Source organism: Corythoichthys intestinalis, chromosome 3 (assembly GCF_030265065.1).
Source record: "Corythoichthys intestinalis isolate RoL2023-P3 chromosome 3, ASM3026506v1, whole genome shotgun sequence".
Classification (NCBI taxonomy): Eukaryota; Metazoa; Chordata; class Actinopteri; order Syngnathiformes; family Syngnathidae; genus Corythoichthys; species Corythoichthys intestinalis.
The window spans coordinates 9,777,276-9,804,757 of NC_080397.1; the positions used below are offsets into that span (position 1 = coordinate 9,777,276).

Sequence of the window (27,482 nt, forward strand, 5' to 3'; positions counted from 1 at the left end):
GGGTTAAAGAAATCAGAGAATATTTAAATATGTATATAATAGACGTCCAATCCAGACAAAATAAATTGGATGTCCAGCGCCGTCAATGGCAGTCAGTAAGCTAACGTATTCCAATGGAAGTTTTTGGTAGCAACCTGTTGGTTCCTTTTCTTTTTAGACAGTGACACCTTTTTAAAACGATATATCGATTCTTGGTGGGAGCATATCGATAACCTTTTGAGCTGCAAAGTATCGCGATACATCACCTATTCAAAATTTTGTCACCCAGAGGCGGACTGGCCATATGTGCAATATAATATATTTTTAAAAATTAAAAAAAAAAATTCATTAAATCAAGAGAGAATATGTACTGTTTCTTCCTCATTTATTTATAGAATAAAAACTGGAAAAAAAAGATCGTATTTACTGTTTTCCCCATTTTCATTGAGATTTTTGTTCAATGAAAAAAATAAACATTCATATTATATACTATTTTTGTAATTAAAAACTATTTTTAAAAATGAATAGACAAGTTTCCTGAGCGAAACATGGGCGGCGCCATCTTTGATCATTTCTGCTCCAAACATCATGGAGTGCGGTTGAAGTAAGCAGTCTGCTGACAAACTTAAAACTGCTAAATCAAACCAGAAGAACCTATAGAATCTCCAAAAATGGATTCAGCACGACGTAGATGAGACTCCCAGAGTTTCTCTGCTGTGCGTGAACTCCTGGAACTGTGGGAGCAATTATTAGAAAATGGAAGACATAAAAGACCACTGATAATCTCCCTCGATCTGGGGCTCCTTGGGATCTCACCCCGTGGCGTCAAAATGATAACAAGAACGGTAAGCAAAAATCCCAGAACCACACGGGGGGACCTAGTGAATGACCTACAGAGAGCTGGGACCACAGTACCAAAGGCTACTATCAGTAATACAATGCGACGCCAGGGACTCAAATCCTGCACTGCGAGACGTGTCCCCCTGCTGAAGAAAATACATGTCCAGGCCCGTCTGCAGTTCGCTAGAGAGCATTTGGATGATCCAGAAGAGGACTGGGAGAATGTGTTATGGTCAGATGAAACCAAAATAGAACTTTTTGGTAGAAACACAGGTTCTCGTGTATGGAGGAGAAAGATTACTGAATTGCATCCGAAGAACACCATGCCCACTGTGAAGCATGGGGGTGGAAACATCATGCTTTGCGGCTGTTTTTCTGCAAAGGGACCAGGACGACTGATCTGTGTAAAGGAAAGAATGAATAGGGCCATGCATCGAGAGATTTTGTGTGAAAATCTCCTTCCATCAGCAAGGGCACTGAAGATGAGATGTGGCTTGCTCTTTCAGCATGACAGTGATCCCAAACACACAGCCAGGGCAACAAAGGAGTGGCTTCGTAAGAAGCATTTCAAGGTCCTGGAGTGGCCAAGCCAGTCTCCAGATCTCAACCCCAAAGAAAATCTTTGGAGGGATTTGAAAGTCCGTGTTGCCCAACGACAGCACCAATTCATCACTGCTCTCGAGGAGATCTGCATGGAGGAATGGTCCAAAATACCAGCAACAGTGTGTGAAAAGCTTGTGAAGAGTTACAGAAAACGTTTGGCCTCCGTTATTGCCAACAAAAGGGTACATAACAAAGTATTGAGATTAACTTTTGGTATTGACCAAATACTTATTTTCCACCATGATTTGCAAATAAATCCTTTAAAAATCAAACAATGTGATTTTCTGTTTTTTTTCCCCACATTCTGTCTTTCATGGTTGAGGTTTACCCATGTTGACAATTACAGGCCTCTCAAATATTTTCAAGTGGGAGAACTTGCACAATTAGTGGTTGACTAAATACTTATTTGCCCCACTGTATATACACAAAAAAATTAGGTTAAAAATTTGGGGGTGACACAACTTCATGGATTTTCACTTTACGTGGTAGGTTCTAATCCCCATTAACAGCAACAATTGAGGCATCACTGTATTCTCCAAACAATTAATCGACTATTAAATTCATTTAATCATCATCAATCAATCATTTAATTAATTCATTTTCTAACATAATCAGTTATTTTTGGTAGCCCTTCTTGAAATTATAACTACATTGTGGCCCGCAACAAAGATGAGTTCAAAACCCGTATTCTATGTGTCAACAATGCTCGTCGATAAGAGGAAGCGACAAAAGGCCTCATGGCTGTGGCGAAATGTCATGATAACATGAAAGGTCATTTGAATAGAGTGGGCGGCGGGTTATCCCTTGCGTGATGATGGTGGAATTCCAAGGTACTATAATTCCAAAACCTTAAAATGGAAGGTGGATTCATACGCGCTCACTATTATAAAACCTCAGTTTTAACAGGGAAAACAGTAGATAACAGTGTTAAAAGGTGAACGCGAAGTCAACTCAACAATATGGGGAGAAAGTGAACAATTTAAGAAAAAAAAAAAAAAAAACCCTCAACAGTGTGACAATATCCTCCATTTATATCTGCATGTATGTATTATACTGTCCCCTGGTGCCCACATTAGAAGGAACCTCAACCAGTGCTATCTTTCTTATAAAATTTTTTATACAATTTCAGAAAGTGTTTTATCGAGCCGCTGGAACATTTGCAGGGAATTCCAATTCATTTCACTTGAAGGAGTTTGCTTGGATGGAAGAACTGACAGGTGAAAAGAGGGTAGCGGTGTACCCATGTATTGCTCTAGAATAGGGGTCTCAAACGCAACTCATTGGAGTGCCACTGAAAATAGTCTGGGCTGCATCATGGATCCCCCACCCTAAAAAAGGGGTCCCGGTGCCGGGACTGGCGATGGGGCGGCGTAGGTTCGGTTGCCGATGGGCTTACACTCACACGGGTTTCACACAATTACTGGTTTCTAGATCACAGAGTTGATTTGTGTACACTCCACCCCTCCCAATCACTTAGCTTATAGATTCCCCCACCCCCCTCCCCTTCTTTCCTTGGTCAACAGGCCCCCTACATGGTGTCAACCGGACCCCCCTCCCCTTCTTTCCTTGGTCAACAGGGACCCTACATGGTGTCAACCGGAAATACATCTAGCTGACAATAGCACCAACATATTCATAGTTAGTGTTGGCGTTCAATGTATTTCTTGTTGTTTGTCTTTGTTTTCTTTCTTTTCTTGTGTTTCTTTTCTTTTCTTCCGGTCCACCATAACTAGAGATGTTCCCGATCGATCGGATCCGATCACGTCATTTTCAAAGTATCGGAATCGGCAAAAAAATATCGGCCATGCCTTTTTTTAATATATATATATATATTTTAATTAAATCGTTTTCTAATTGTATTCAACGTTACAAACATAATATGTTACACTCATCCAGAGTCTTTAGTTTAGGCTTAAGGTAGGGTTATCAAATTTATCCCGATAACAGCGGTTATTTTTTTTTGTTTGTTTGTTAAATGTATCACGTTAAAATATTTAGCGCAATTAATGCATGCGACCCACTCACGCATTGTCGCGCTCAATCTGTAATGGCACCGTTTTACCTATATAGAGAGATAAAAGGCAGCGTAAAATGAGTAGAGTGAATTTTGGCAACCTTTGGAGCCTTTTTTTAATTGTCTAAAGCCTTACAATCCCTCTCCCAATGATTAGAAATATCATGGGAAGCAATGTGGGGAAACCAAGGTAGCAATTGATCTTTTTCTTAACACCTTATGTTACTTCCCAACGCAGAGAAGATATATCAATTGGTAGCACTACGCACAGTCATGGTTCCACTTCCAATAATGCATTTGGCCATGGCTACAGTATCATTTACTGAAAGCTCAACAAATACATTAGATAGCAATATTTAGTCACAATATACAAAGTCACAAGTCTTTCAATCCGTGGATCCCTCTCACAGAAAGAATGTTAATAATGTAAATGCCATCTTGAGGATTTATTGTCATAATAAACAAATACAGTACTTATGTACTGTATGTTGAATGTATATATTCGTCCGAGTTTTATTCATTTTTTTTCTTAATGCATTGCCAAAATGTATATGATAGGGAAAAATTATCGGGAATGATTGGAATTGAATCGGGAGCAAAAAAAAAGCAATCGTTTCGGGAAATATCGGGATCGGCAGATACTCAAACTAAAACGATCGGGATCGGATCGGGAGCAAAAAAACATGATCGGAACAACCCTACCCATAAGCCCTTCATGTTCGCTGCTTTGTCATAATAAACGAGGTATGTTGAAAGACCACAATGGGAGTATGTCATATTCTCAATGTGAAACATTAAAACTGTTCAGACCATCCGGACACTTAGATTTCCATTGTCCGTGTCAAACAAATGAACAGGACAGGTTAAAATTTTTTTAATTAACTTATATATATATGATCCTCATTAATTGAAGGCTAAGGGGCAGTTTACATGGCGATTCTGCGACACGAAGATGCAATGACTGTGTTGCGGAGTGGTCTTGCGTGCATATTGTGTCGGCGAAGACGAAAAATTCTGAATCCTGCCTCCAAAGTGGAAGAATTCGATTGCGGGGGACTGAGGGGGGGTTACTCCGCATGCATATCAAAGGCTCTCGCGGAGCGACACCGCGCCGATAACGTCAGCACTCGTACACATCACATTGGGCGTGCACAGCAATGCTAACTAAACATTAAAAACAGCAAATATGGCGGAAAGTCAGCTTTAATTTGCTGTTTTAATAATGTTTTTTAATTAAATATTTTGAATGCTTCCATTTTTGTGCCTTTTGGAACAAAAGAAAAATGCCATCGCCTCGAGTGGGCGGGCATATTTTTTTCCTGGCTGAGGAACTTTGGTGGGGTCAAAGTGCGTCATTCGCTGTCGCCTTGTAAATTTGCACCGCCCTCTAGGACCTGGCATGAATACTACATCGTTTTCAAGCGGAATTGCGACATTGTTCGAATGGAGACGGGCCCATATAAATGCAAAATTGAAATTTTTCGTATTCTCGGAGAGTCACCATGTAAACGGCCCCTAAATGATCAATGCAAAATAAATCTGTATTGACTTAGACTAACTTTCATGTGTATTGGTTCAGGTGATGCAACGTTTGATGCAAACCTTTGTTTTCAAAAACTACTAAAGAAATATTTTGAAGTGCAAGTCCCTTTATTACAAAAAAAACGGGAGCTATCCAAGGATGGGTCCACTTCTGGGGGGACACTGGAGTACACCTAGACTCAAACTAAAGTATTGTGACATAAAAGTGATCTGGGAAAAAAAATTATGGAAAAACATCTGAGATATCCACATCTAAATCTAAGGCATACTAGACTATCTCAAGACTCGAACCAAAGTACTGTCATGAAATTTTTATGTGTTTCAGTTTTTTTCATGTTAGTTCATGTTCATGTCAGTGTCCCCCTGAAGTGGACCCATTCTTGGATAGCTCCCCGTTTGTGCCTTGCATTACCAAATGCACTTAATGCAAACAATGATCCATATGAGGGACGGCTAGCTTTACTTCATTGTTTCTTGTGGAGGCTGGCCTGACCGCAGTAGTTTTGCAGGTTAGCAACACAGTTTAATGTTATGCTAACTCTGTTAGTTAATTAGTGGTGTTTCCTCAGCCTCCACAACATTGATGCATTTTTACATTACTTACAGTGGTTGCTGCTGGCCGAAAAAAACCAAACAAACAAACAAAAAACATTTTTATAATGGGTCGAAATTATTTTTCGAGCACCTTAGACAGTAATTTGCTCTGCATTTAATTTAAAATATATACATATATTAGAGAAAAAGATATTTAAATTTTTTTTTTTCTTTGATTGAACATTTTTTTTTTTTTTGATTGAAGCAACTTTTTGGGGGATTGAATGATTTAGACACAAATGTCCTAATCATAATATGGCCCAAACACAAAAAGGATTGCCTCAATCAAAGAAAACATAAATTCAAACGCAAATTTTTCAATCTCAAATATTTTTTCGCATTCAAAAATTTTTTTCTATATTGAATTTTTTTTTTGAAAATCTATATTTATCTATAATCTATATTTTTTGAAGCAACTTACTTTTTGATTGAATAATAGAGAAAAATGTCTTAGCCAAAATGTGACCCAAACACAAATCGACATTACTTAAATCAAAAAATTGCTTCAATCAAAAAAAAAAAAAAAAAAAAAAAAATTGAAAATTAATCAAATAATTTTTTTTTGTTTTTTTTTAGTTTCACATTTATTTTTGCATTCAAACACTTTGTTTTTTTAATTGAAGCGATTTTTGGGGGGTTGAAAATTTATATTTTAATTGAAGCAACTTTTTTTTTTTTTTTTTTTTTTTTTTTTTAAATTGAAGCAACTTTTTTTTATTGAATAATAAAGACTGAGCGCCTTGAAAGGTGGAAAAGCGCTATATAAGTATAACACCATTTACCATTTACAAATCTACCTCCATATGGCTCCGCCTAGGGGATACCATTTTAGACTGGGGTAACTACATTGGCACGACACCGGCGGGCGTACCAAATTCAATGGATGATGATCTTGGCGAAAAGTATTGCCTAAACAATCTGATTTAGAATTCCCCTCAAGAATGATGGGAAACAAAAAACGCTCATTCTCAACTTATTATTATAAATATTCTTGTAAGTTAATTTTATTACTGCGTTTTGGGGTCATCAACATGTTGCGCCCCCCGCCCCAAAAGTCAAACTACGCCTATGTGATAGGCATCCAATCTATTTGTATTCGAATGGATGTTTTATTCTCATTGACGGTGATAAACGTCCAGTCCATTTGGACTGTGAGGACTCCCAATCAAAATCGACGTCTATCGCCGTCAATGGCAGCCAATAAGTTAAAAGCTCCTCCATAAAACTTTGTCTCCACGAATGATAACTCCCTCAGACAGACATCTCGCTGTCTACAGTATACAATTTTATCCTCTTTCTTGTATAACCAGCATGTTTTAGTCTCGATGACACGTTTGATGATGACGACTCTTGTAATAAAAAGATGAATGCATCATTTCTCGGCGACCGCGATGAATAATGGCTTTTTTTTCTTGGTCAATTAGTAGTGAGCCGGTCCTTGAACGCAGCCACGCGATTGGCGCAGGCGTCCGGCTCGTGGCGTTCAGCGCTCCTATATAAACCCGAGCAGGCTGAAGCTCCGACTGAGCATCGGTGCCGTCTGCCTGTCATGCGAGTCCAAAGCGCAGCGAGGAGTAGTGCGGTCTTGTAAAAGAGCAGCCTCACTCCCTCCCCACCCCCCTACCCCCATTTCTTTTCTTTTTCAATTGTTGCCGAATGAATTCCCAGCGGACGCGGAGCCTCGGCCGTCTCTTTGCAATCACTTGTGACATCTGCGCCGGGAAGACGATGCCTCTGAGGACGGGACTTTTCCTCCTGATGCTGCTCTATGCATCTGCATACGAGCTGGATCACAACGAGTCCTATTCGTCCAGGAGAGCACGCTTCTCGGCCAACAGCCCTAGTAAGTAGCATACACATGCTTGTGCATCTACTGTATAACGCGAGAATATGCGTGTGCGCCAGTCGTGGCTCGCTCGCTCACATGCACATTTCTTCTGTCATTATTATCTTTTTTTTTTTTTTTTTTGGCCTGTGCATCCGTTTTGCAGTGCGTTGTGCAATGGATTTTTTAGGCATTTATTAGCCGGTGTCCTGCCGGCAACAGATGAGCTTATCATACCTGCTGGTGCTGCTGATCTTAACCACTAATACTGTGCATGAGTTAGTGGATTAAATAATAGAAACACACACGTACAGGATGAGATGGGTTCCTAGTGTTGGGATTTTGCACTAATTAGTGAAGGGGTGGGAAACTCATGGCCAGTGGGCCATACCTGGCCCTTCTAAAACATTAAGTCAGGGCGTTCTACGTACACTTCTACAAAAAATAGAAAAATAATAATGCTTCAGAAGAACCCACAAGTGTCTATTGATGAACAATGCTACATATTTAGAGGAAAAACAGGTTGTAATTTTAGGGGCTTAAAAAGGTTTCAAGTCATTCCTTTTGACAGCCAATCACAGAGCACGTATAGACAAACAAGCGTTCGTTCATATTTACGGCTATGTTTTTAGAATGTGAAAGTAGCAGAAGAAATCTAATGAATGGGGGAAACCGGAAGCAGAGGTTTAAACCCAGAATGGTTTTGCAATCAAGACCGAAACTATAAAAATATATTTTAAAATGAAAGATATATATATTATTTTATTATTTTGTCAAGGTTGTAGTCTTTTACAGGGGTGGTAAAACAAAAACTGAATGTATTTGTAGTTACGCCAAGTGTTTTGCCATAAAATCAAATTCATTAAGTTGACATATAGGTCTTGAAAATATGCAAGTCTGAGCAAGACCATGATTTTTGGGGTTGAGACCAAAACACATTAAAATGTGGTCTCAAGACTAATACCCGTTTTGAGAGTTATAACACTACTAGAACCTCAGCACCCTTTTTTCCCTTGAATATCATCCACAAAAAAATCAATATGAAGGATTTACCCAAAGTCAAATTACAATATTTAACAACAACTCAATAGTAAAATCAAACCAAAATTGTGAACAATCACGTCAAAAAGAGGAAGAAATTTGACTTTTTAAAGAAAATGCCGTTCAATTTTTAGAGGGCTTTAGATATATTTTTTTAAAAATTGTATTTTTTTGTTGTTGTTGCTTTCCAAAAAAAAAAAAGGAAAATTCATATTAAATCTGATCAAAGTGACAATTTCTATCTATTTAGCAATTACGGGAAGAAAGTAAGGCATTTGCTGCCAAATAGAGAGAACTGGTATAGGGTTTGGGTTTAGGGTTAGGGTTTAGCACAGCAAGCTGCCAGCCTCTCCCAGTCAAAAATGGCTTGGACGTCTAGCGCTGTCAGTGGCAGGCAATTAGATAAATAAAGACGCAAGGTGTAATTCTCAATCCCTGTTCGTCTGCTATTGGCTGGCGACCAGTCCACGGTGTCCCCATTATGTCTGTTTTTGTGCATCTGGCTGCACAGCGCTGTGCTTTCTTGATGAGTACTTATTAACATTATGTCGTGATCCATATTTGCCCAGATTGTGGCATGTGGCAACTCTATAGTCAGGAATATTGAAGTGGTCGGAGACCTAAAATGTAGCTCGACAATTACCAGTTGGTGCAAAAATAATTGAAGACAGAGGCTGGTGGCAGGGCAGCGCGTGCACGCGCTCGCGCAAAAGACTTTATGTGTATCGACAGGCACGCCAACAATTCTCAGGAAACTCTTTGGTATTTCTGGTGCTGTTGGTCCAAAAAACTCTGCTGAGAAATATAGGTCCCCGCCAAGGGAAAAGCCTGGCGGCGCCAAAAAGCATCAGAGCCTCTGGGAGCTGTAAGGTGTCCAATCTGCAGTTTTGCCCCTCGCGGCTGCACGTCCTTTGTCAAGCGCCACAGTATGATGGAATGAATATTCTCCTTTGTTGGCCGCATTTTTCTCGCCCAGAGCCTGGCAACTGTACAGTAGTGAGAGTGTGCAGTAGAGTGGAGCTACTGTTGGCTTGCAATGCTGATGGATCATCATCATCATCATCATGGTCTGTGTGCCCACAGCAGATGTGGCACGCTGTCTCAACGGTGCCCTCCAAGTTGGCTGCGGGGCCTTCGCCTGCCTGGAAAACTCGACGTGCGACACAGATGGCATGCATGACATCTGCAAGTCCTTCCTGTACAGTGCTGCTAAATTTGACACTCAGGTATATGCTTACAATCCGTCTGCCGGCGCGTCCATTTTCTTTAAAAATATACAGTGCATTAACATATGAGCTGAATTTTTTTCTGGAAGATAACTCGCTCCTGTCTGAAATCAAAGCTTCCCATTGGAATGTATGGAAAGTCAGTCCTTCATTTAAAATCAAATCTTTTGTCTGACAAAAGATAAGGAATCATGTTGGTGGAAAATTCCGGAGCTAACTAATAGGAAATGAACAAGGAAGACAGGAAAGACTAGGGTCTGACCGGATAAGGTTAGCGATATATTACCCAGTGGTGGATGAAGTCATAGACTTCATAATTATATTGACGGGAAAGATTCCCCAGACACCGCCGCACGCCTTTTCGTAAGAGGCTGTCCCACACTCCGCTTCAGTTATTAGCAGTCGGTCTTAGTTCTTCTCAAACACATGCAGCGACCCAATGCCAGATTTAGATTGAAAAGTACCAAAGCTGTACCGCATACAAACAGGAAGGATTGTCGCAGGAGTGATTTGTTCGAGGATTCAAGGTAATTATTATATCTGTAGTACCATGCATGCATTTTGAAACGTGAAAAAAATCAATGGGAGAAATTAGCCGCTACGGCATTGGCGTTATACAGTACTTTGCAATATTTACGTGAAATAAATGCTAACTGCCCATTTTTCGCTTTTAACCAAGAAACGAGACTGTTTTACATCCATATCTATAAAGAACTCCGGGATTTAAGCATTTATTCCCAAAAATTCCAACGTAAATAGCTTTTTGTGGTGATAAAGCAGCGCCACAGTGGCTTATAGACTAGCAGCACATTCAACATTGTTACGTATAATAAATCCTAACGGCACTTTTTTTGTTTGTTTGTTTGTTTGTTTGTTTTAACCTATAATCGAGACTGTTTTACATCCATATCGATAAAGAATTCAGAGATTTAGGGGCAGTTTACATGGTGACTCTCCGAGAATACTAAAAAATTCAAATTTCCATTTATATGGTTACGTCTCCATTTGAACAATGTCGCAATTCCGCATGAAAGCGCAGTGCAGATTTTCAAAGTGGCAGCGAATGATGCACTTTGACCCCACCAAGCTTCTCAGCCCAAAATAAAAAACATCCCCACCCACTCCAAGCAATGGCATTTTCCTATTGCTCCAAAAGGCACAAAAAATGGAAACATTCAACATATTTAAATTTAAAACCATTATTGAAACAGTAAATTAAAGCTGACTTTCCGCCATTTGCTGTTTTTAATGTTTAATAGCACCTCTGTGCACGTCCAATGTGACGTGTACGAGTGCTGACGTTATCTGCGCGGGTCCCGCGCCGCAGGAGCTTTTGATATGCATGCGGAGCGAGTCCCCCTCAATCTCCCGCAATCGAATTCTTCCACTTTGGAGGCAGGATTCAGAATTTTTAGTTTTCGCCTTCAGTCTTTGCCGAAACCATATGCACGCGAGGCAATTCCGCTACTCAGTCATTGCGTCTTCGTGTCGTAGAGTCGCCATGTAAACTGCCCCTAAAGCATTTCTTCACAAGAATTTCAACGTAAAAAGCTCTTTGTGGTGACAAGGCGGCGCCGCAGTCACTTCAATACTAGTAGCACATTTGACATATTTACGTAAAATAAATGCGAACTACCCGTTTTTTTTTCAGCTTTTAACCAAGAACCAAGACTGTTTTACGTCCATATCTATAAAGAATTCAGGGATTTAAGCATTTATTCACAAGAATTATCAACGTAAAAAGCTCTTTGTCTGTGTTTCCACTCAGTCAGCTTTGGCAGAGATACCGTAATTTCTCGAATATAAGGCGCACCCGTGTATAATGCGCATTCCAGATTTACTTGTAAAATCTACGGGAAATTATTGTACCCGTTTATAACGCGCACCCTAATTTTAGCACCAATAAATAGAAGAATACAAGAAAACAGAGCTCGTGTACAGATACAGAAATGTCATTTTACTAACTGGTGAAACACAGCACAAGCATAGCATATTGGTAGTTCAAAACATTTCCATAAACTGACAATATTTACGGTAATAATATGATTTGACAACTTTTCCAACTTACCAGAATCTAGGAGAAAACATAACAGATGTGACTTTTCTTTTAAAGACTGCTGTATAACTTGCTCGTTTCTTCATGATAAATAAATGTTTCTTCCATTGATTGATACGGTAAAATGAAAGTGAGAACTTAAGTCGGAAATCCGAGAGAGCTCATCGCTGTCGACACGACAGTAACAATAGGAACTATTGTTATTTGGGTTTGGGTTTCCCGAGGGACAGATATAGTTGACGGACACACACAGGATGTCTGTTTTGTTACGTTTGTTATGGTCAGAGTTGCGGAGCTGCAATAAATGTTGACTCAAATGAGTTCAAGAAACTAAATTCTGTGCTTTATGAAGAATGAAACAAGCAGAATTTAACACAGACAAAATGGTGACGTCATGTACCGTAATGGTCGGCAACGGATCGCTGCATGCGTTTCTTCAACACAACGTGGCCGTGTCAATTTTAAAAAATCGGTTTATATATATATATATATATATATGTATATATATATATATATATATATATGTACCCGTTTATAATGCGCACCATGATTTTACAAGTTGATTTTGGGGAAAAAAATTGCGCATTATATTCGGGAAATTACGGTAGGCACCCTATGAGTCGGCCCCGCGCCCAGTGTCCCGTCAATACATTATGAAGTCTATGATGAAGTCCTCACCTTTTTTTACTTACGTATGTAAAAGTACAGATACATGTGAAAAAAAATTACTTAACTAAAAGTACCAGTATCTAAGAAAAAAATTACTCAAGTAAAAGTACAAAGTACATGCTTTAAATTTACTTTACAAATAAAAAGTAAAAGTATTTTCCCCCGATGCAACAATGTATATATCTGTATATTTTAACAACTCGCAAAATTTTGTTTAATGGTGGATTGTAATCAACTATCAGGTGCATACTGCCACCTCCTGTACAAGAGTGAGGTGGTTTTTATTGGTTAATAGTTGACCTGCCTTGTCTTGTTTTGTACTCGTGTTGCTGCCTCTAGTGCTCAGTTTTGGTATAGTTGCACGGGGCTTATCGATTGTGTCGGAGGCATGAAAACAAAACTATCAATTCAAAATGAGAAAAGAAGTGAACAAAAGTAACGCGTAACGCAGGCGACAATTTGAAAAGTAGTGGAGTAAAAAGTACGGATACCTGCTGTAAAATGTAGGGAAGTAAAAGTAAGAAGTACCACTTAGTATTTGTACTCAAGTAAAGTACAGATACACAAAAACGTACTCAAGTATAGTAACGAAGTACTTTTACTTCGTGACATTCCACTACTGATGTTAGCTCATCAGCTACCATTGAAAGTGCTAGAATCCCTCCCAGTCAAAATGGATTGGTTGTTTATTGCCGTCAATGGCAGCCAATGAGAAAAAACATTCAAACGCAGTCTTTTAATATTTTAAAACATAATAAACAAGAAAGTAAAGACTTAAACTTGATTAGTAGTTTGAAGCTACAATATACAGTACATACAGCATATACAGCGATTCTTAAATATTTCACATTTTTCATTAAACAAATGGTGACACAACACGAGTAAATAGACAATATAAGAGTTTTTATGTACATTATTGAATCCCTCGTGAAAAAGGATTACCATTACCACAGCCTACTTAAGGTTGGTTTATACCTGACGCATCCACGTGATCCGCGTGGCTTCACATGAAAAATGAAGTTATAATAGTGACCACGCCTTTTGATAAAACATGGCGAACGATCTACTAATTGGAGAAGTTCACTAGTACTAACATTTACATGATACGGCCGATAAAGACCACTGGGATGACAATGCCATCAAACAACAAAGATGTTCCTCCTTGAGCCGCGAGCGCCCCTATATCTCTATAATATGAAGTTGCTTGTATGCTGTAGACACTTTTTGCTGCCCCCTGTACTCTGGGAGAATATCACCACGGGGGCATACCGCAAAGAGCTGTGCGGGGCAGCGCGGAGTAACATTGTGTAAAACACGTGCTGGATGACCTCCATGCGTCTCATTTCCGTGCAGAACGTTCAACGTGTAAAGTGTAACCCGGGCTTAAGTCAGTGGTGAACTGAATATGCGTGTCTTTCTTTGCTGGGCGCTGCATATCAAAATACGCCCACATAGCTGCGCTCTGTTCCATGCAACAGCAGTGACCAATCAGAAATCTTTCGAAGAAACACCTGAAGTCTGAAGTGGCCAAACACAGCAATTAATTTACAGCAAAAATAAGAAACTAAGACACCTTGCGCCTGTTATGCGCAGAACAACATACGTTCAACTCACAAAGTCACAAATCACCCCGAAGCTAAAAATGAAAATCCAACTAGCGGTAGCCCATCAAATGAAAAACTCCAAAGGTACCACTATAGATTGTTCTTCTTCTCCAGGGTAAAGCATTTGTGAAAGAGAGCCTTAAGTGCATTGCCAATGGCATCACCACCAAGGTGTTCCCAACCATTCGTCGCTGCTCCACATTCCAAAGAATGATATCCGAAGTCCAGGAGGAGTGCTACAGCAAGCTGGATATCTGCACAGTCGCCCGGACCAATCCCGACGCTATCGGAGAGGTGGCCCAGCTGCCCAGCCACTTCCCCAATAGGTGAGCCAATCTGCTACAGACTGATCAATGCACTATTTTGATGGGTAGTTCATGAATTTATGAGCTGTATTGCGATAGATTTGATTGGTAAAGCAACGATCCAATCTAATCGATCGAAACGCGAGAAAAAAAAAAGAAAAAAATTGATATTGTCATCCTTTAGATATGCTGTTTTGCTAAGAATGGTATTCATTCAAATGTCTAAGAAATTACTGCAACAGTATTGTCAGAAAATGTCCAAATTGCCTTGAATTTTTTGCATTGCTTTAGCAGGGGTCAGCAACTCAAAATGTTGAAAGAGACATATTGGACCAAAAGAAAGACAAATATGTCTGGTGCCGCAAAAAAAAAAATAAAAGTCTTATATAAGCCTTATAATGAAGGCAACACATGCTGTATGTATCTATTTTAGCTATATTAGCATACTATCAAAATGACTAAGTTGGCTGCAGATACATAGTGAGCCTTTATGATTAAATGTTTATTTTCCCTGCAGTGCATTCTATATGAGAATGACGCACCACATGACTACGCTGTTGTACGATGCCGCCTCAAGTTTAACTTTATTACAATATTAATGAATTGGAAGAATGTTTGTGCTATGTTTGTCCTCCTACAAAAGCCATATTAACAAAAAATATATATTTCCCTCCACCATCTTTTTCCATTTTCAAAAATTTTTGAAAAAGCTCCAGGGAGCCACTAGGGCAGCGCTAATAAGCCATGGGTTGCTGACCCCTGCTTTAGGTGAAATGAAACTTTAAAGTAAAATCTTTACATATTGTATAAAATCGACTAAAGGAATCGTGCCAGACTTAAGAAATGTATTGTATCGTTATTAGTGTTGTGCTGGGTGTATGACCGAACCCGGGTCTCTAGGGGGCCCGATTTGCAGGCGTAAAGTGGGCGTGGTTGGGTGAAGCAAAGGTCAAACAGAGAGGTAAGATGATGCGTGGAGCCGTAATATAGTGTTTAATAGGTGTTTAAAATATCTCTGCCGACCACTTGGCTATTTTTTTTTTTTTTTGAGGGGCCCGCAAAAAAAATTCCACTTGCCACACAGACACAAACTGGACGATTATCCTGTGAAAGTGTGGAGGGGCTCGCGAATAATTGTCCACCCTGGTTGGACGGTCCACTCGGGGGGTGCTCAATGCTCATCGGCCTGCTCACATTTGTTCTGCCACTGGTTGTGTCAATACCAATTCATCTATTAGAAGGAGCCCCAAAATAGCACTAAAAGGCTGGCATCTGTATTGGCGAAAATAAATACATAATGAACCGATGCCATAGAGTATGTTCTCTTTGAGATTTGGTTTCCAATCGCCATAAAACCTCTGAAGAAGAAGAAAGGGACAAAGAAGATGACTTGTCGGCATGTAGGGTTCGGTACGAAAACGCAGTGCCAATTGGTTAACGTTTACAACTCAATCCTTGAAGCACCAAAGTCGGAAAATTGCGAAAAGAACATTGCTGACCTTCAACAAGCCAGAGGTGTAAATATGGTGCCTCATGTTGTTTTTACATTGCAATAAAAGATAGCATCTGTCCCTAGTTGATTTGATAGAAGTGAGAGGATCAAGTGACGCAAAGAGGCCGTTTACATGGTGACGCTCCGAGAATACTACAAATTTCATGTGTGCATTTATATGGTTCCGTCTGCATTCGATCGATGTTGCAATTTGGCGTGAAAACGATGTAGTATTCATGCCAGGCCCTAGGAGGCAGTGCAGATTTACAAGGCCAATGATGCACTTCCTTGACACCAACAACCTCCTCAGCCAGGAAGACAACATACCCGCCCACTCCAAGCAATGGCATTTTTCTTTTGCTCCAAAAGGCACAAAAATGCAAAGAGTAAACATGTTTAAATTAAAAATATTATAAAAACAGTAAATTAAAGCTGACGTTCCGCCATGTTTGCTGTTTTTAATGTTTAAAATCAGCGCTGTGCGGAGCAAGCCCCGCAATCGGATCCTTCCACTTTGGAGCCCGGAATTAAAGATTTGGGTCTTCGCCTTCTGTTTTCGCTGTCACCATATAAAGGCCAGTCCATTCCGCAACACAATTGTTGCGTCTTGGTGTCGCAACGTCACCATGTAAACTGCCCCAAAGTAATCAAGAGTTTTTGCCTCACAGATAGGCAAAATAAAAGCAGCCTTTCATCTTCAGATAAGTTAAAAATTAACTTCGACCCCCTAGCTCACTCCCTGAGCATCTCTTCAACCTAGAGACATGATGAGCACACCCTTTACTGGTTACCTTGGAACCCGCAGGCAACAATAAGTCCACAGTTAATTCTAAAAATTAGAGACTAAAAAAAAAAAAAAAAAAAAACAGCTCCGTGGATCAATGTGTTTGCTTGGAATATGCTCAGAATATACTTACCAAATTTCAGTCTGATCAGTCCACGAATAACGGTGGCGTAGAAATTTAGTCTCTTTAGTGTCTATACCAGTGGCGGATGCTGGTCTTTCAATGAGGTGAAGCTCAAAAAGTTCCGCCTCTGAGTGCTTTGTGACGGTGGTGGGGATCAGCAGCACCTGCTTCTCAGTAGGGAAAGAAACTAGAGAGCCAGAAGTCATTTTCAAACACAAGCAGCTACAAAAAAAAATCAAATGAAATAAAAACTAAATCTTTTGCTACTCATTTTTAACAGAGTCTCTTGAATGATTATGAAAGTCGCCAGTTGAACAACTGAATAAAAATTGAATAAGGCCTCCCGTAGATGTTAATACAACAAGATCACTGATTTTCTCAATTGGCTGTCAATCAAAAAAGGATTAAGCCTCAGACAGATCATCCAATGCAAAGAAGCAAAGTGTCCGTTCCAGCCGAGCCCCACCCACTACCCATAGGCCCCCAGAGACGTACGGCGTCCTGTGGGTGTGATTAACCCAGCCTTTAGCCAATGACTCGTCTCATATCGCTGTATTGGAACAATGCACTCTCAAATCTGGAGACGCACAGCGTCCACACTGTTTAAAGGGCTGTGAAGCTGTGCGAATGAACAAAGAGCAAGCTGTATCGTAAGCAGTGATAAGAAGCTAATTCTGAACAAAGGTTGAGCGTGTTGTAGTATATAGTGTGTATTTAGTCAATGCCATGTACACACAACAGTATACATCTGATCACTTATTGTGTGCACTCTATGGGGCAGCTTTGAATCTCATAACACTTTTTGTAATGACAATAAAGGCGTTCTATTCTATTCTAAGATTGCACTTTCAAAAGTGCATTTAATGGGAATACACAATAAAATTCCTGAGTGTTTCATCAAACTATTCAGAGCTGTACTTTTCAGAGAAGCAATAAATGCATTTAAAACTAAGTTAAAATACCCGAGCTTAGCCTTAAACAGTATAAAAAAGTAAATAAATGAGGATTTGAGTACAACAAAAGAACAGTTGGCTAACTTGCATCGCAAAAGTCCGCTAGCTTAAATGTATAAAATGCTGTTTTTTCTTGTTTTTTTTTTTTTTGCTTTTAACAAATCATTCAAACACATATTCCTACAAAACTACTGCTTAATATATGTACTTCTAAACTAAATAACGAGTGCATAAAAAAGCAGATTAGCTCAAACAAAAACATACCTTATGTTGGTCTTAACAAGGAGCAGCTATATTCAGAAGAATTATGTCATATTTACTGTTGCCACTAGAAGGGCAGTGTATCCACCCAAATCCATAAAACTAAATGCAACACTTTCAAAACAAGCCATTACAACGTCACTCTAATTAAACGAATCCTCGAAGCAGCAAAATTTGATTCAAAGCTTTATTTCTAATCGAATTTCTCGAGTTAATTGATTAATCGTTGAAACACTAGAGCTGAGCTCACCCTGCAGTCTTAGAGCAATCGCCACTGGTCCTTACCAAAACCAAGCAACGAAAAATACCGCACAACCATGTATCGGAATTTTTATCGGGTGCCAAGAAGTTGTATCCTAACAACACTAACCATTATCTGAAGAATTCAAATTGTATTATATCGTCATGAAAATAGTAATTTGCAACCCTAATTAACACACAATCAGTTTAATCTGATCACCAATGTGGAGATTTTGCAATAACGCGTTAGATTTGACCTTTCACGGAAAAATTTGGTTATATTATAGAAAGGCATAACTGGCATCGTTGCTTATTAGACATAGGATGGACATATGTGCCCTACTTAGCGCTCGTGTTTGGAGAGTCCTCAGCACAAAAGTAGCATAAAACTGCTGTTGTTGGTTCAGCAAATATAAATGTTGTACACCGGATGCCCCTTTGACCTGAATTTATGTAGCATAACAGATGGCTCACGTTGTATTCACTTGCATGTTTTGGTTACCATCTGCTCAATGCAGCCGGGAAATGGAAATCAACGGCGCGTCTTGTTTGCCGGAGTGCATCCGAAGTGGAAACGACTCGAGCGCTCAATCTATTTTTGTGGCCTCAGGTTCTACGGGAGGCTTCTGCAGAGCCTGATGGACTGTGACGAGGACACCGTGGAGCGCGTGAGGGCCAGCATGGTGTCTCGGATGGGCCCGGAGATGACCATGCTCGTCCAGCTCCTGCAGAACAAGCCGTGCGCGGCCACGGCCGGAGCCACCGCCGTGGCCACCCCGACCGGAGCAGAGGCCCGCGGCAGCTGGCGCTGGTCCGTTGGGCCTCCTATGTACAAGATCCAGCCTAATCTACGAAATAGAGACGCTGCCAGTCATTTTGGCAAAAAGCGCTCAGCCAGTGACAGCTCCTAACTTCTTTGCACTCCAAGTCCGAAACGCTCCTCTTGGCATCCATTTCTCCGCTCGACTGGAAGTTACACAAATATGCACCTCCAGGGAATGCCGGACTGCCCCGAGAGTCGATATGATTGTTGCTATATTGTATATCCTACATTTAAGGCTTGAGAGACCACCCCCACTCCATTCATCAGTCCCAATTCCGCAGCCTTCTTTTACTCTTCATCTCCGGCAAATGAGATGAATCCTTAAAAGGTCTTGATGCCAAGCATATAAACAAGAAGTAAAAAGAAGTTTTCATCTCTAGAACAGGCGGTCTCAGACTTCCAGGGGAGAAGGATTCCCTCATAATCCAAAGACCAATTAAACATATCAAACCCTTTAACTCTTTATAGGGCACTCATTGAGCTCATTGACTCCCATTAACAGTGCTGGACGTCCGATCCATTTTGACTGGGAGGGGTCAATGTCCCAGTGAAAATGGATTGGACGTCTACCGCTGTCAATGGCACTGAAAGATGAGCATTCACAGCCAGTCCTCCCAGTTTAAATGAATGGAACATCTATTGTTGTCAATGGCAGGCAATGAGTTAAAGAATCAACTTTTGAGGGTTATCGGGGGCCATAAGTACGTCTGTTTTTTTGCAGTTTCCGATAAAGACTTTTTAAACAGATAACATATATCCCGATTTTGTCCAACTCCAAGAATCCAATACACCAATATATCCAGTCGTGGTCTTAAAATATTATGGCTAATTGTATTGTGATACGCCACTTGATGCTTTAATAATGATAAATGTAACAACTTCAAGGTTTTCCAAATAAATAATCCGTCAAAAATAGAACAACTTTAATTGACGTAATGGAAAAAGTGCCTATATTGCACCTCTATACATATTGTTAAAATCCAAATAGTGTAAATATTCGTTTTTTGGCTCAAGTGCAAGTGCAAAATGCCAATAAGGCTCTTCCATATGCAAATTGGCCCAAAACCGATAATGAAAAACCGATGTCGATGTTATCTTTTTAAAATGCTTTTATTGGCCAATATTATAGGCTGCCCAATAATATTAGTCATTATTCATGTTTTTACACATTATATGAATGTATAATTTTTTTTATTCACACAAAGTATGAAATAATGATATATAATTAGTTCAAATATTGTATATATACGTAATTATACGTAATAATTATACATTATAATTGAGGCCTTTGTCCACATATGTGAAAATCACAGTTTGGGTCAAGTGTGCACCACAGTACATGAGGTACTGTATGTGGTTTACTTAATATTTTTTAAATGTTGAAAGATAATCACTTTAAAGGGTTAATGGCTAGGAAGTACTACATAGCACATTTTTTAGAAAAAAAAAAGTCAAATTTTACAATTAATTCATAATTTTTAGAGGAAAAAAAAACTGTCAACTTATATTTTTTAAGAAAAAGTAGTCTTTAACAAAAAAAAAAAAGGTTTTGCAGGAGCATAAAGTTAAATTTGTTACAAAATAGTATTAAAATGAAGACTGATTGAATTGTTTTAAAGGCAAATTTTCAAAAAAGTAAAACTTTATTCACATATTGTCAGACATTTTATTTCCCCCCCAAAATTCTGGAATAATACATTTTTTTCTTTAAAATGTAGTAAGACAGTTTTATGTTTAATTCGCTTAAAGCTAAGACAAAGGTAGCAAATGGTCGATACTTTTTGTCATCTACATCAACAAAAAACAGTCCTGGAAATTTTAATGGTATTGGGTTGTTATGCAATTAAAAATATATATATATTCAAATCATGTTTCACTGCCATTTATAGCGAAAGACATCTACTCCATTTTGACTGGGATACAGAAACATGATTGAATATATATGTTACTAGACTATGAGTAGCACTACAAAGTAGTTACGTAGTAGTTAAATTTACCTGTGTGAAACACCTGCTAACCAGTATAACATGGAGAGGGAGGACGGGAAAGACTACAGTATGACGGGGCAGTGTGAGTGTGACATTTTAATCAAATCAGCTGCCATTGACGGTGATAAACGTCCAATCTATTTTTGACTGGCTGCGATCATTCTGCTGAAACATTTAAATTACTATTGGGTAATCCATTGGAAGGAGGGGGGTGGTATCATTTGATGTATCCAATATTTTAGTGACAAGACCATTCAAATTGTGAGCATGAGATGTGAAGATGATCTTCACGTGTATTTTCTAATAATGCGAACTCTTACATGTACTGTATCCTATAGGTAATCTGAGACAGCCATAGCTAGCCTTCTACAAAGAGAGCGTGGTCACCAGAACCTTTGAGAGATTACCTTAAACTGACCAAAAAAAAACAACAACAACACAAAACTACAAAACTGCCCTGAATGCTATTCATGAAATACCAAAATAGTGTATAGATATAGCACATATTATGCTGATGTTTGTTTTCTGATGACAGATGTAGCCGTTAGTAGTGACGTGTTGTTCGCAATCATCATGAAGCTCATTAGGCCAAATCTGTCCATCATATCATCACAATGCATACGACTGTTGAGCTCTCCGGCGTCAAAGGCACTATGTTTATGTTGACTGACGCGCGCTCGCTTCCCCCGGGGGTTGAGATTTAGAGTGACTATTTTAAAAACACACACACAAAAGCAAGCCTTCTTGGAATTATATTTATTTTCCTACTATATTATTTAAAATGTCTTATTTTAAAGCACATATTGTATAGTTAATTCATTGATAATAAGCAGTTCGTTCTATACGCCAAAAAAAAAAAAAAAAAAAAAAAAAGAATGGGACCCATGTTATAACTCTGTGCTGGTCACAGGGGAACAAATTGGTCATTCACGTCAGGTGATGTAGTCACATGGGACCACAATTACACATTGCATTGCGGTTACTAAAATGCACTTTGAATGTGTGGGTTGGACGATGGCGTCCATGTTTGTCATTCCAAAATTACAAATTCAAGTTGGCAGCTGGGCTGTTTAAATGACGTTCATGAGGGAGGATAGGAAAGACTCGTGTGTGACAGGGCAGGTTGAGTGCGACATTTTAATGTATTAGCTGCCATTGACGGCCAGTCGAAATGTTGTCGTCAATGGAAGCTAATGTGTTAATGAACATAAAGGGTACATTGATCTGGATCAATACATTGATTGGTTAAGCAACGATCCAATGAAATCGATGGAAGCGTCTTTTAGAATGATTTTCATTCAAATGTTTAAAATACATCAGTAACAAATAGTCAAAAACGTCAAAATTGCTTTGTAATTTATAACACTTTTAACGAAATGAAGCAGATTCTATTGAACGACTGGATGATGATGTCACAGAGTTGCATTGTGGGAGTGGAAGTTTTAGTATTGTATTTTTCCGCGACATGGTGGTTAGCGTTGCTATATTTTATAACAGAAAAATATAAAAAAATGGGGTGGAAATCCATTACAAAAAATGTAATCTAATTAGAGATTTGGGCATAATTGATCTTGATTAGTTGTACTTTAATCATATAGGGTTTTTCACGCTTATTTACTCAGATTTCTCTCTTTTCATAGCTTTAAGTCAAGCTAGCGTGCGTGTCAATTTTGTCGATGTTTGCCGATATTTTCGGTCGTGGACTAATTATGGCTAATTGCATCTTAGCATTTTAGTTTGGAGCATAATTGCGGTGTGACCAGCAGTGTTGTTAACAACAGCGTTAGAGTATAACAGCGTTACTAACGGCGTTGTTTTTTTTCAGTCATCTAATCTAGTAATCTAATTAATTACTTTTCTCATCTTTGCAACACCGTTACCGTTACTGAGGATGTAAAGGCGTGCGTTACTGTGCGTTACTACGTTGGTTGAATGACACGAGAAATGTCTGAGGGACACGGAGAGAGAAGAGCGGGAGTGGCAAGGAGGGAAGGGAGTTGTGACGCTGTTGCAAACGCGATGCTAGGCTAGGTGGCTCCAATAATACCTGACTAGCCGACAGCCTACAATCTACGCCCACATGATGCTACGCTAGATATCTCATGCATATAGAACTAGATGCAAAATGACGGACTCTGCGGCGTTAGCAGATGTATAGAGAAGTAGATGCGAAATGATACACTTGCCGACATTAGAAAACAGCCGCCATCTTAAAGCAGTTGACTTCCCAGGAAGGCTCTGTTGTAGAGAACCTTCCTAGCAAACCTAAGTAACTTTTCATCTAAAATACTCATAAGTCGGCAAAATCTTAACTTGAATCTATCATTAAATGATGAAACAGTTTAAAAACTTTCACATTTAGGAAGTAGACGGAAGGGAATTAATGCAATAAAGGGGGCAATATTAACAACTTTAACGGTTGATTCACAGCATTAAATGACTTCCAAACATAGCAAAGGTTACTATCTAGTTATCGCAATATCCACAATTCCCCTGTGTCTAGTTAAGTTTAGGGTAAATAGTTAGGCTAGGGCGAAATGGCCCAAAAATGCTTGAACTTCACATAGTGTGACCTATGTTTTTTTTCTCTTTAAAAAAAAAAAAAACATGAAAGTTACTTTGCCAAGTAACTTATTATTCTTACATTCGGGTAACTGAGTTACTAACTCAGTTTAGGGTAAATAGTTAGGCTAGGGCGAAATGGCCCAAAAATGCTTGAACTTCACATAGTGTGACCTATGTTTTTTTTTTTCTTTAAAAAAAAAACATGAAAGTTACTTTGCCAAGTAACTTATTATTCTTACATTCGGGTAACTGAGTTACTAACTCAAATCCTTTTTGGAGAGTAATTTGTAACTGTAATTAATTACTTTTTTTAAATAAGATTAACAACACTGGTGACCTTGCCTGGTACACCAGACTCACCGCTGTTCCAGCTATTGAGTCTGGCTACCATTCAGCGGATACAATTTCCAGTGCGGAGCAAGCCACAGCAACCAGACAGCGGAGTGGACCAATAGGGGGCGGGCAGACGTGACGTTAGTAAAACGACGAGGGCAGGACGAGAGACTTGCGCGTGGAAGTAAACATACGAGGAGAGCGGAGTTTATTCAACATGGCTAGCGCGAGACGGACTGTTGTCAATGACTCGTGTCGATGTGTTTTTGGTAATTTAAAACTGATTTTACCGTAGATTGGAACATATTCTTGGCTCTCCTGTTCACCATCTTTGTTGTTGTGGAGACGACTTCCGACGCGCAAGAGGGACGTTGCTCGTTAAGAACACGTCACGCAAATAAACAAATCTGATTTGTCGATTGATTTTGTACCTGCTCGAGAGGCCGTTAATGGGCTGGTTCCCAGACTTTTCTCTCAGTGTTTGAAAAATACAGGGAGAACAGTCTGGCCGTGCCAGGCAACTGGTGACCAACCCTTGTACAAAGGCAGAAAGCTTCTACTTTGAAGGCTACATACATAATGGCCCAAAACCGCTAATAAAAAAGTGATGTCGATATGATCCGATATCATTTTAAAATGCTTTTATCGGCCGATATTATTGGCTACCCAATATATCTAATAACTCTAGTTCCGCGTAACCTGCGAATTTTTGTAAAAACTTGTTAAATCAATTATAATCAGTTAATCGTAATTAATGTAGTAGTCCCACTCCTAAAAAAATGTGTTGAGAAGAACATTGAAAACGAGTTCCGTCGGTGGATAAAATATAGAGGCGTGGAGAAACGTTTTAAGCAAAACAGCATAGCTAACCTCCTTTTAGCCAAAAAATGAAAGAAAAAAAAACCTAAATAAACTAACTGAAAATAGTATTACTAAATTTCAGCAACTCCCACGATGCAAACCGCTACCTATCTCCCATGCAATTTTACTAGTGGTCGATTAAAATTGTTCATAATACAGTGTTAAATCAGATTAAATTTTGGCAGAATTTTAACTCATTGGCTGCCCTTGATAACAATAGACGTCCAATCCATTTGAAGCGAATGAACGATCATTCGCTGCCAACACTCCCACTTCAAATGGATTGGGCGTCTACTACTGATAAACTCATATAAATTCACAGCAGAAACACAAAAAAAGCCACCCGATTTGTCAATATTGTATCGTGATTCACACCCCTAATAAACATCGATAGATTACGACCTTTTTTTTTTGGCCAATGAGCGTATCTCAAACTAACAAACTAAACCCAATCCTGCGTGAAAGAAACAAACTTGACAGACCAGGTAGAAGCACAAACATAACAAAGATCCTTATTTTTTACTTTACTTTTCAGCAAGTTGAGAATTCCAAACTATGCAATGATCTCCGACACAAAATAAAAAAACAAACCTTTTGTTCACGCGCTGAATAAAAGTGGTCTACGGTGATTGTTCAGCTCGGTCAACGGCGTGTCCTTTGAGCGTCTAAGAGCTATCGTCACACTGTAGTCCAACGGGATTTTTATGTTCAATATGCACTTTTTTTTTCTTTCCATCCCGACCACTATAAAGGGCATTGAAGCATTCATGATACATATTATACGTGTGTGCGTTGTCCATCACGGGTTAATCCCCAAACCCAAACAGCTGCTGCCCACTTATCGGCGACACCCACGTGTCTTGTCTGTCGTCACGTCGACTTCCTGTGGACATTCCTATGTGTCATTTTCGGGCAAATTGACTGTTTTTTCCTCTAACTGAGTCCAATGTAACGGTAGTTTTCAGAGAATGTAACTGTTTACTGAATGTCTGCTCGCAGGAGGCCACGTCCATGACACGGGAAGGCTACTTTTGCATGGGAAGGGACAAAAAAAAAAATTCAAACACACGCACACACGCCAAGTGGTCACGGGCCTTCAGTTAGTTTATGTTGCAGATTTGAGTGAGAGCATCGCTTTGGTGAGCTGTGTGAAAAGTGTTTCTCCTGACACGTCATGGTACTCTTTCCTCTCAAGACTTGAAATAGATTGATCGTGATTGATTGTTGTTGTGCTCGAGCAAAAGCGACAAAAAAAAAAAAAAAAAAAAAAAGCTTCAGTGACTTGTAAAGTTTATTTTGTATTCATATGTATATATCTATAAAAGTATAGATATATATATATAAGTGACAGTTATTTTACTATTCAAATAGCACACTCAAAGTTATTGAGAATTGAACTGAAGTTCCTGATACAGATGCTATGTAACGCATGATTGACCTTGTGTAAATGACTTGCACTTTAAAATATACCCACTTACATATATACCCATACTGTGTATATGTTTGGGTTTTTTCCTCTGTACTGAAAAGTCATGAAAGATACAAATGCATCAAGTGTGTGTCTTTTGCTGAAATAAAATATTTATCTTATCTGCCATTTGGGATGTTTTTTTTCACTCATAGGTTGTTGTAAGACTGTTTCAAGAATCATATGCAGTGGTATGAAAAAGTATCTGAACCTTTTGGAATTTCTCACATTTCTTCATAAAATAATCAAATGTGATCTGACCTTTGTGAAAATCACATAGATGAAAAAACAGTGTCTGCTTTAAAGTGCCTATGACAGGATAAAATAAAGTCTTAAATAGCATTATAATGTGAATTAGAATCATATTTTGAGACGATTCGACTATATACAACGATTTGGCAAAGCGCAGATGACGAGAAATTGGTCTCTTAATCTGCCATTTAGCCCCTGCCTATTATTATAGGGCTCTAGCGTCCCCAACAGGAAGATGACGTTGGCCGGGTCATGGTTTAATCAGATTTAGAATTCAGCCCATTGAGGGGGAATTATTTAGAACAAGGGAAATGCGAAGAAGAGAGCCGCAAAATGTCATTGTTTCAATCTCTCTACTCCAATATTTTTCCAGGATATTATTTTTATCGAAGTATTTTTCCCCCAATTGCTAAATAAATGGTATGGTCATGACAAATAACAGTCTTGTGATAAATGGAATATGAAATATTATAAATGCATTTATTCAGTGCGACATGGCAAAATTACTCCATAATGGTCATAAGTGTCGACTTCTTGCACATTTTATGCCACCGGAGTTAGTCTGGCTTTTGGCATTTCCCTGCCCCGGCTTCGGAGAGCGTAAACAAACAAGGAGGCGTGACAGCTAGCCGACATGCTAACCCAAACCGAGTAATGTTTCAAAGTCTTATTCTCGCCTTTCGAAGCAAAAAATCACACAAAACCACCCCACATCATGTCACATGGCTGCGAGGTTGTCGATTGTTACAGCCTGTCGTTCCTCTGCTGTGGGCAAGAGAGCTCATTTGCCGGGGAAGCAGGTGGAGAATGACCGCTGGACAAACCTGCCGGTGTCAGAGGAGCGCGCAGCTGCCACATGGTCAACACGAATATGTCGCGAATTAGTGGTCAACTACACGGCGAAGACGTAAACAGTGAGAGAGTGGCGTGCAGTTGTTGTGCCGCTAACATGGCAGCATGTGTCTGAGGAGAACTTTTCTACATGATCAAACGTAAGGAACACCGGGCACACGAAGAGGGCAATAAGCCGAGTCTAGCGC

General features: G+C 39.3%; 1 protein-coding gene across 2 annotated transcripts; it reads left to right on the forward strand.

The window, feature by feature from the left end:
- The first annotated feature begins 7,175 nt into the window (after positions 1–7,175).
- stc1 (stanniocalcin 1) lies at positions 7,176–27,003 on the forward strand. 2 transcript variants are annotated; one of them, XM_057832907.1, is made up of 4 exons: positions 7,176–7,415; positions 9,522–9,664; positions 14,108–14,319; positions 18,763–27,003. In XM_057832907.1, the coding sequence occupies exons 1-4, from the start codon at positions 7,229–7,231 to the stop codon at positions 19,061–19,063; spliced, it is 843 nt and encodes a 280-aa protein (XP_057688890.1). In that variant the 5' UTR covers positions 7,176–7,228; the 3' UTR covers positions 19,064–27,003. The 2 variants fall into 2 exon arrangements, with proteins under 2 accessions (XP_057688890.1, XP_057688891.1); XM_057832908.1 differs by having other exon boundaries at positions 9,525–9,664.
- Positions 27,004–27,482: the final 479 nt, after the last annotated feature.

Bases quoted from the DNA above. Each gene is read 5' to 3' on its own strand.
- stc1 (XM_057832907.1), top strand. From the start codon at position 7,229: ATGAATTCCCAGCGGACGCGGAGCCTCGGCCGTCTCTTTGCAATCACT. The intron at 7,416-9,521 runs GTAAGTAGCATA...GTGTGCCCACAG, and splicing joins CTTCTCGGCCAACAGCCCTA to CAGATGTGGCACGCTGTCTC. The intron at 9,665-14,107 runs GTATATGCTTAC...CTTCTTCTCCAG, and splicing joins CTGCTAAATTTGACACTCAG to GGTAAAGCATTTGTGAAAGA.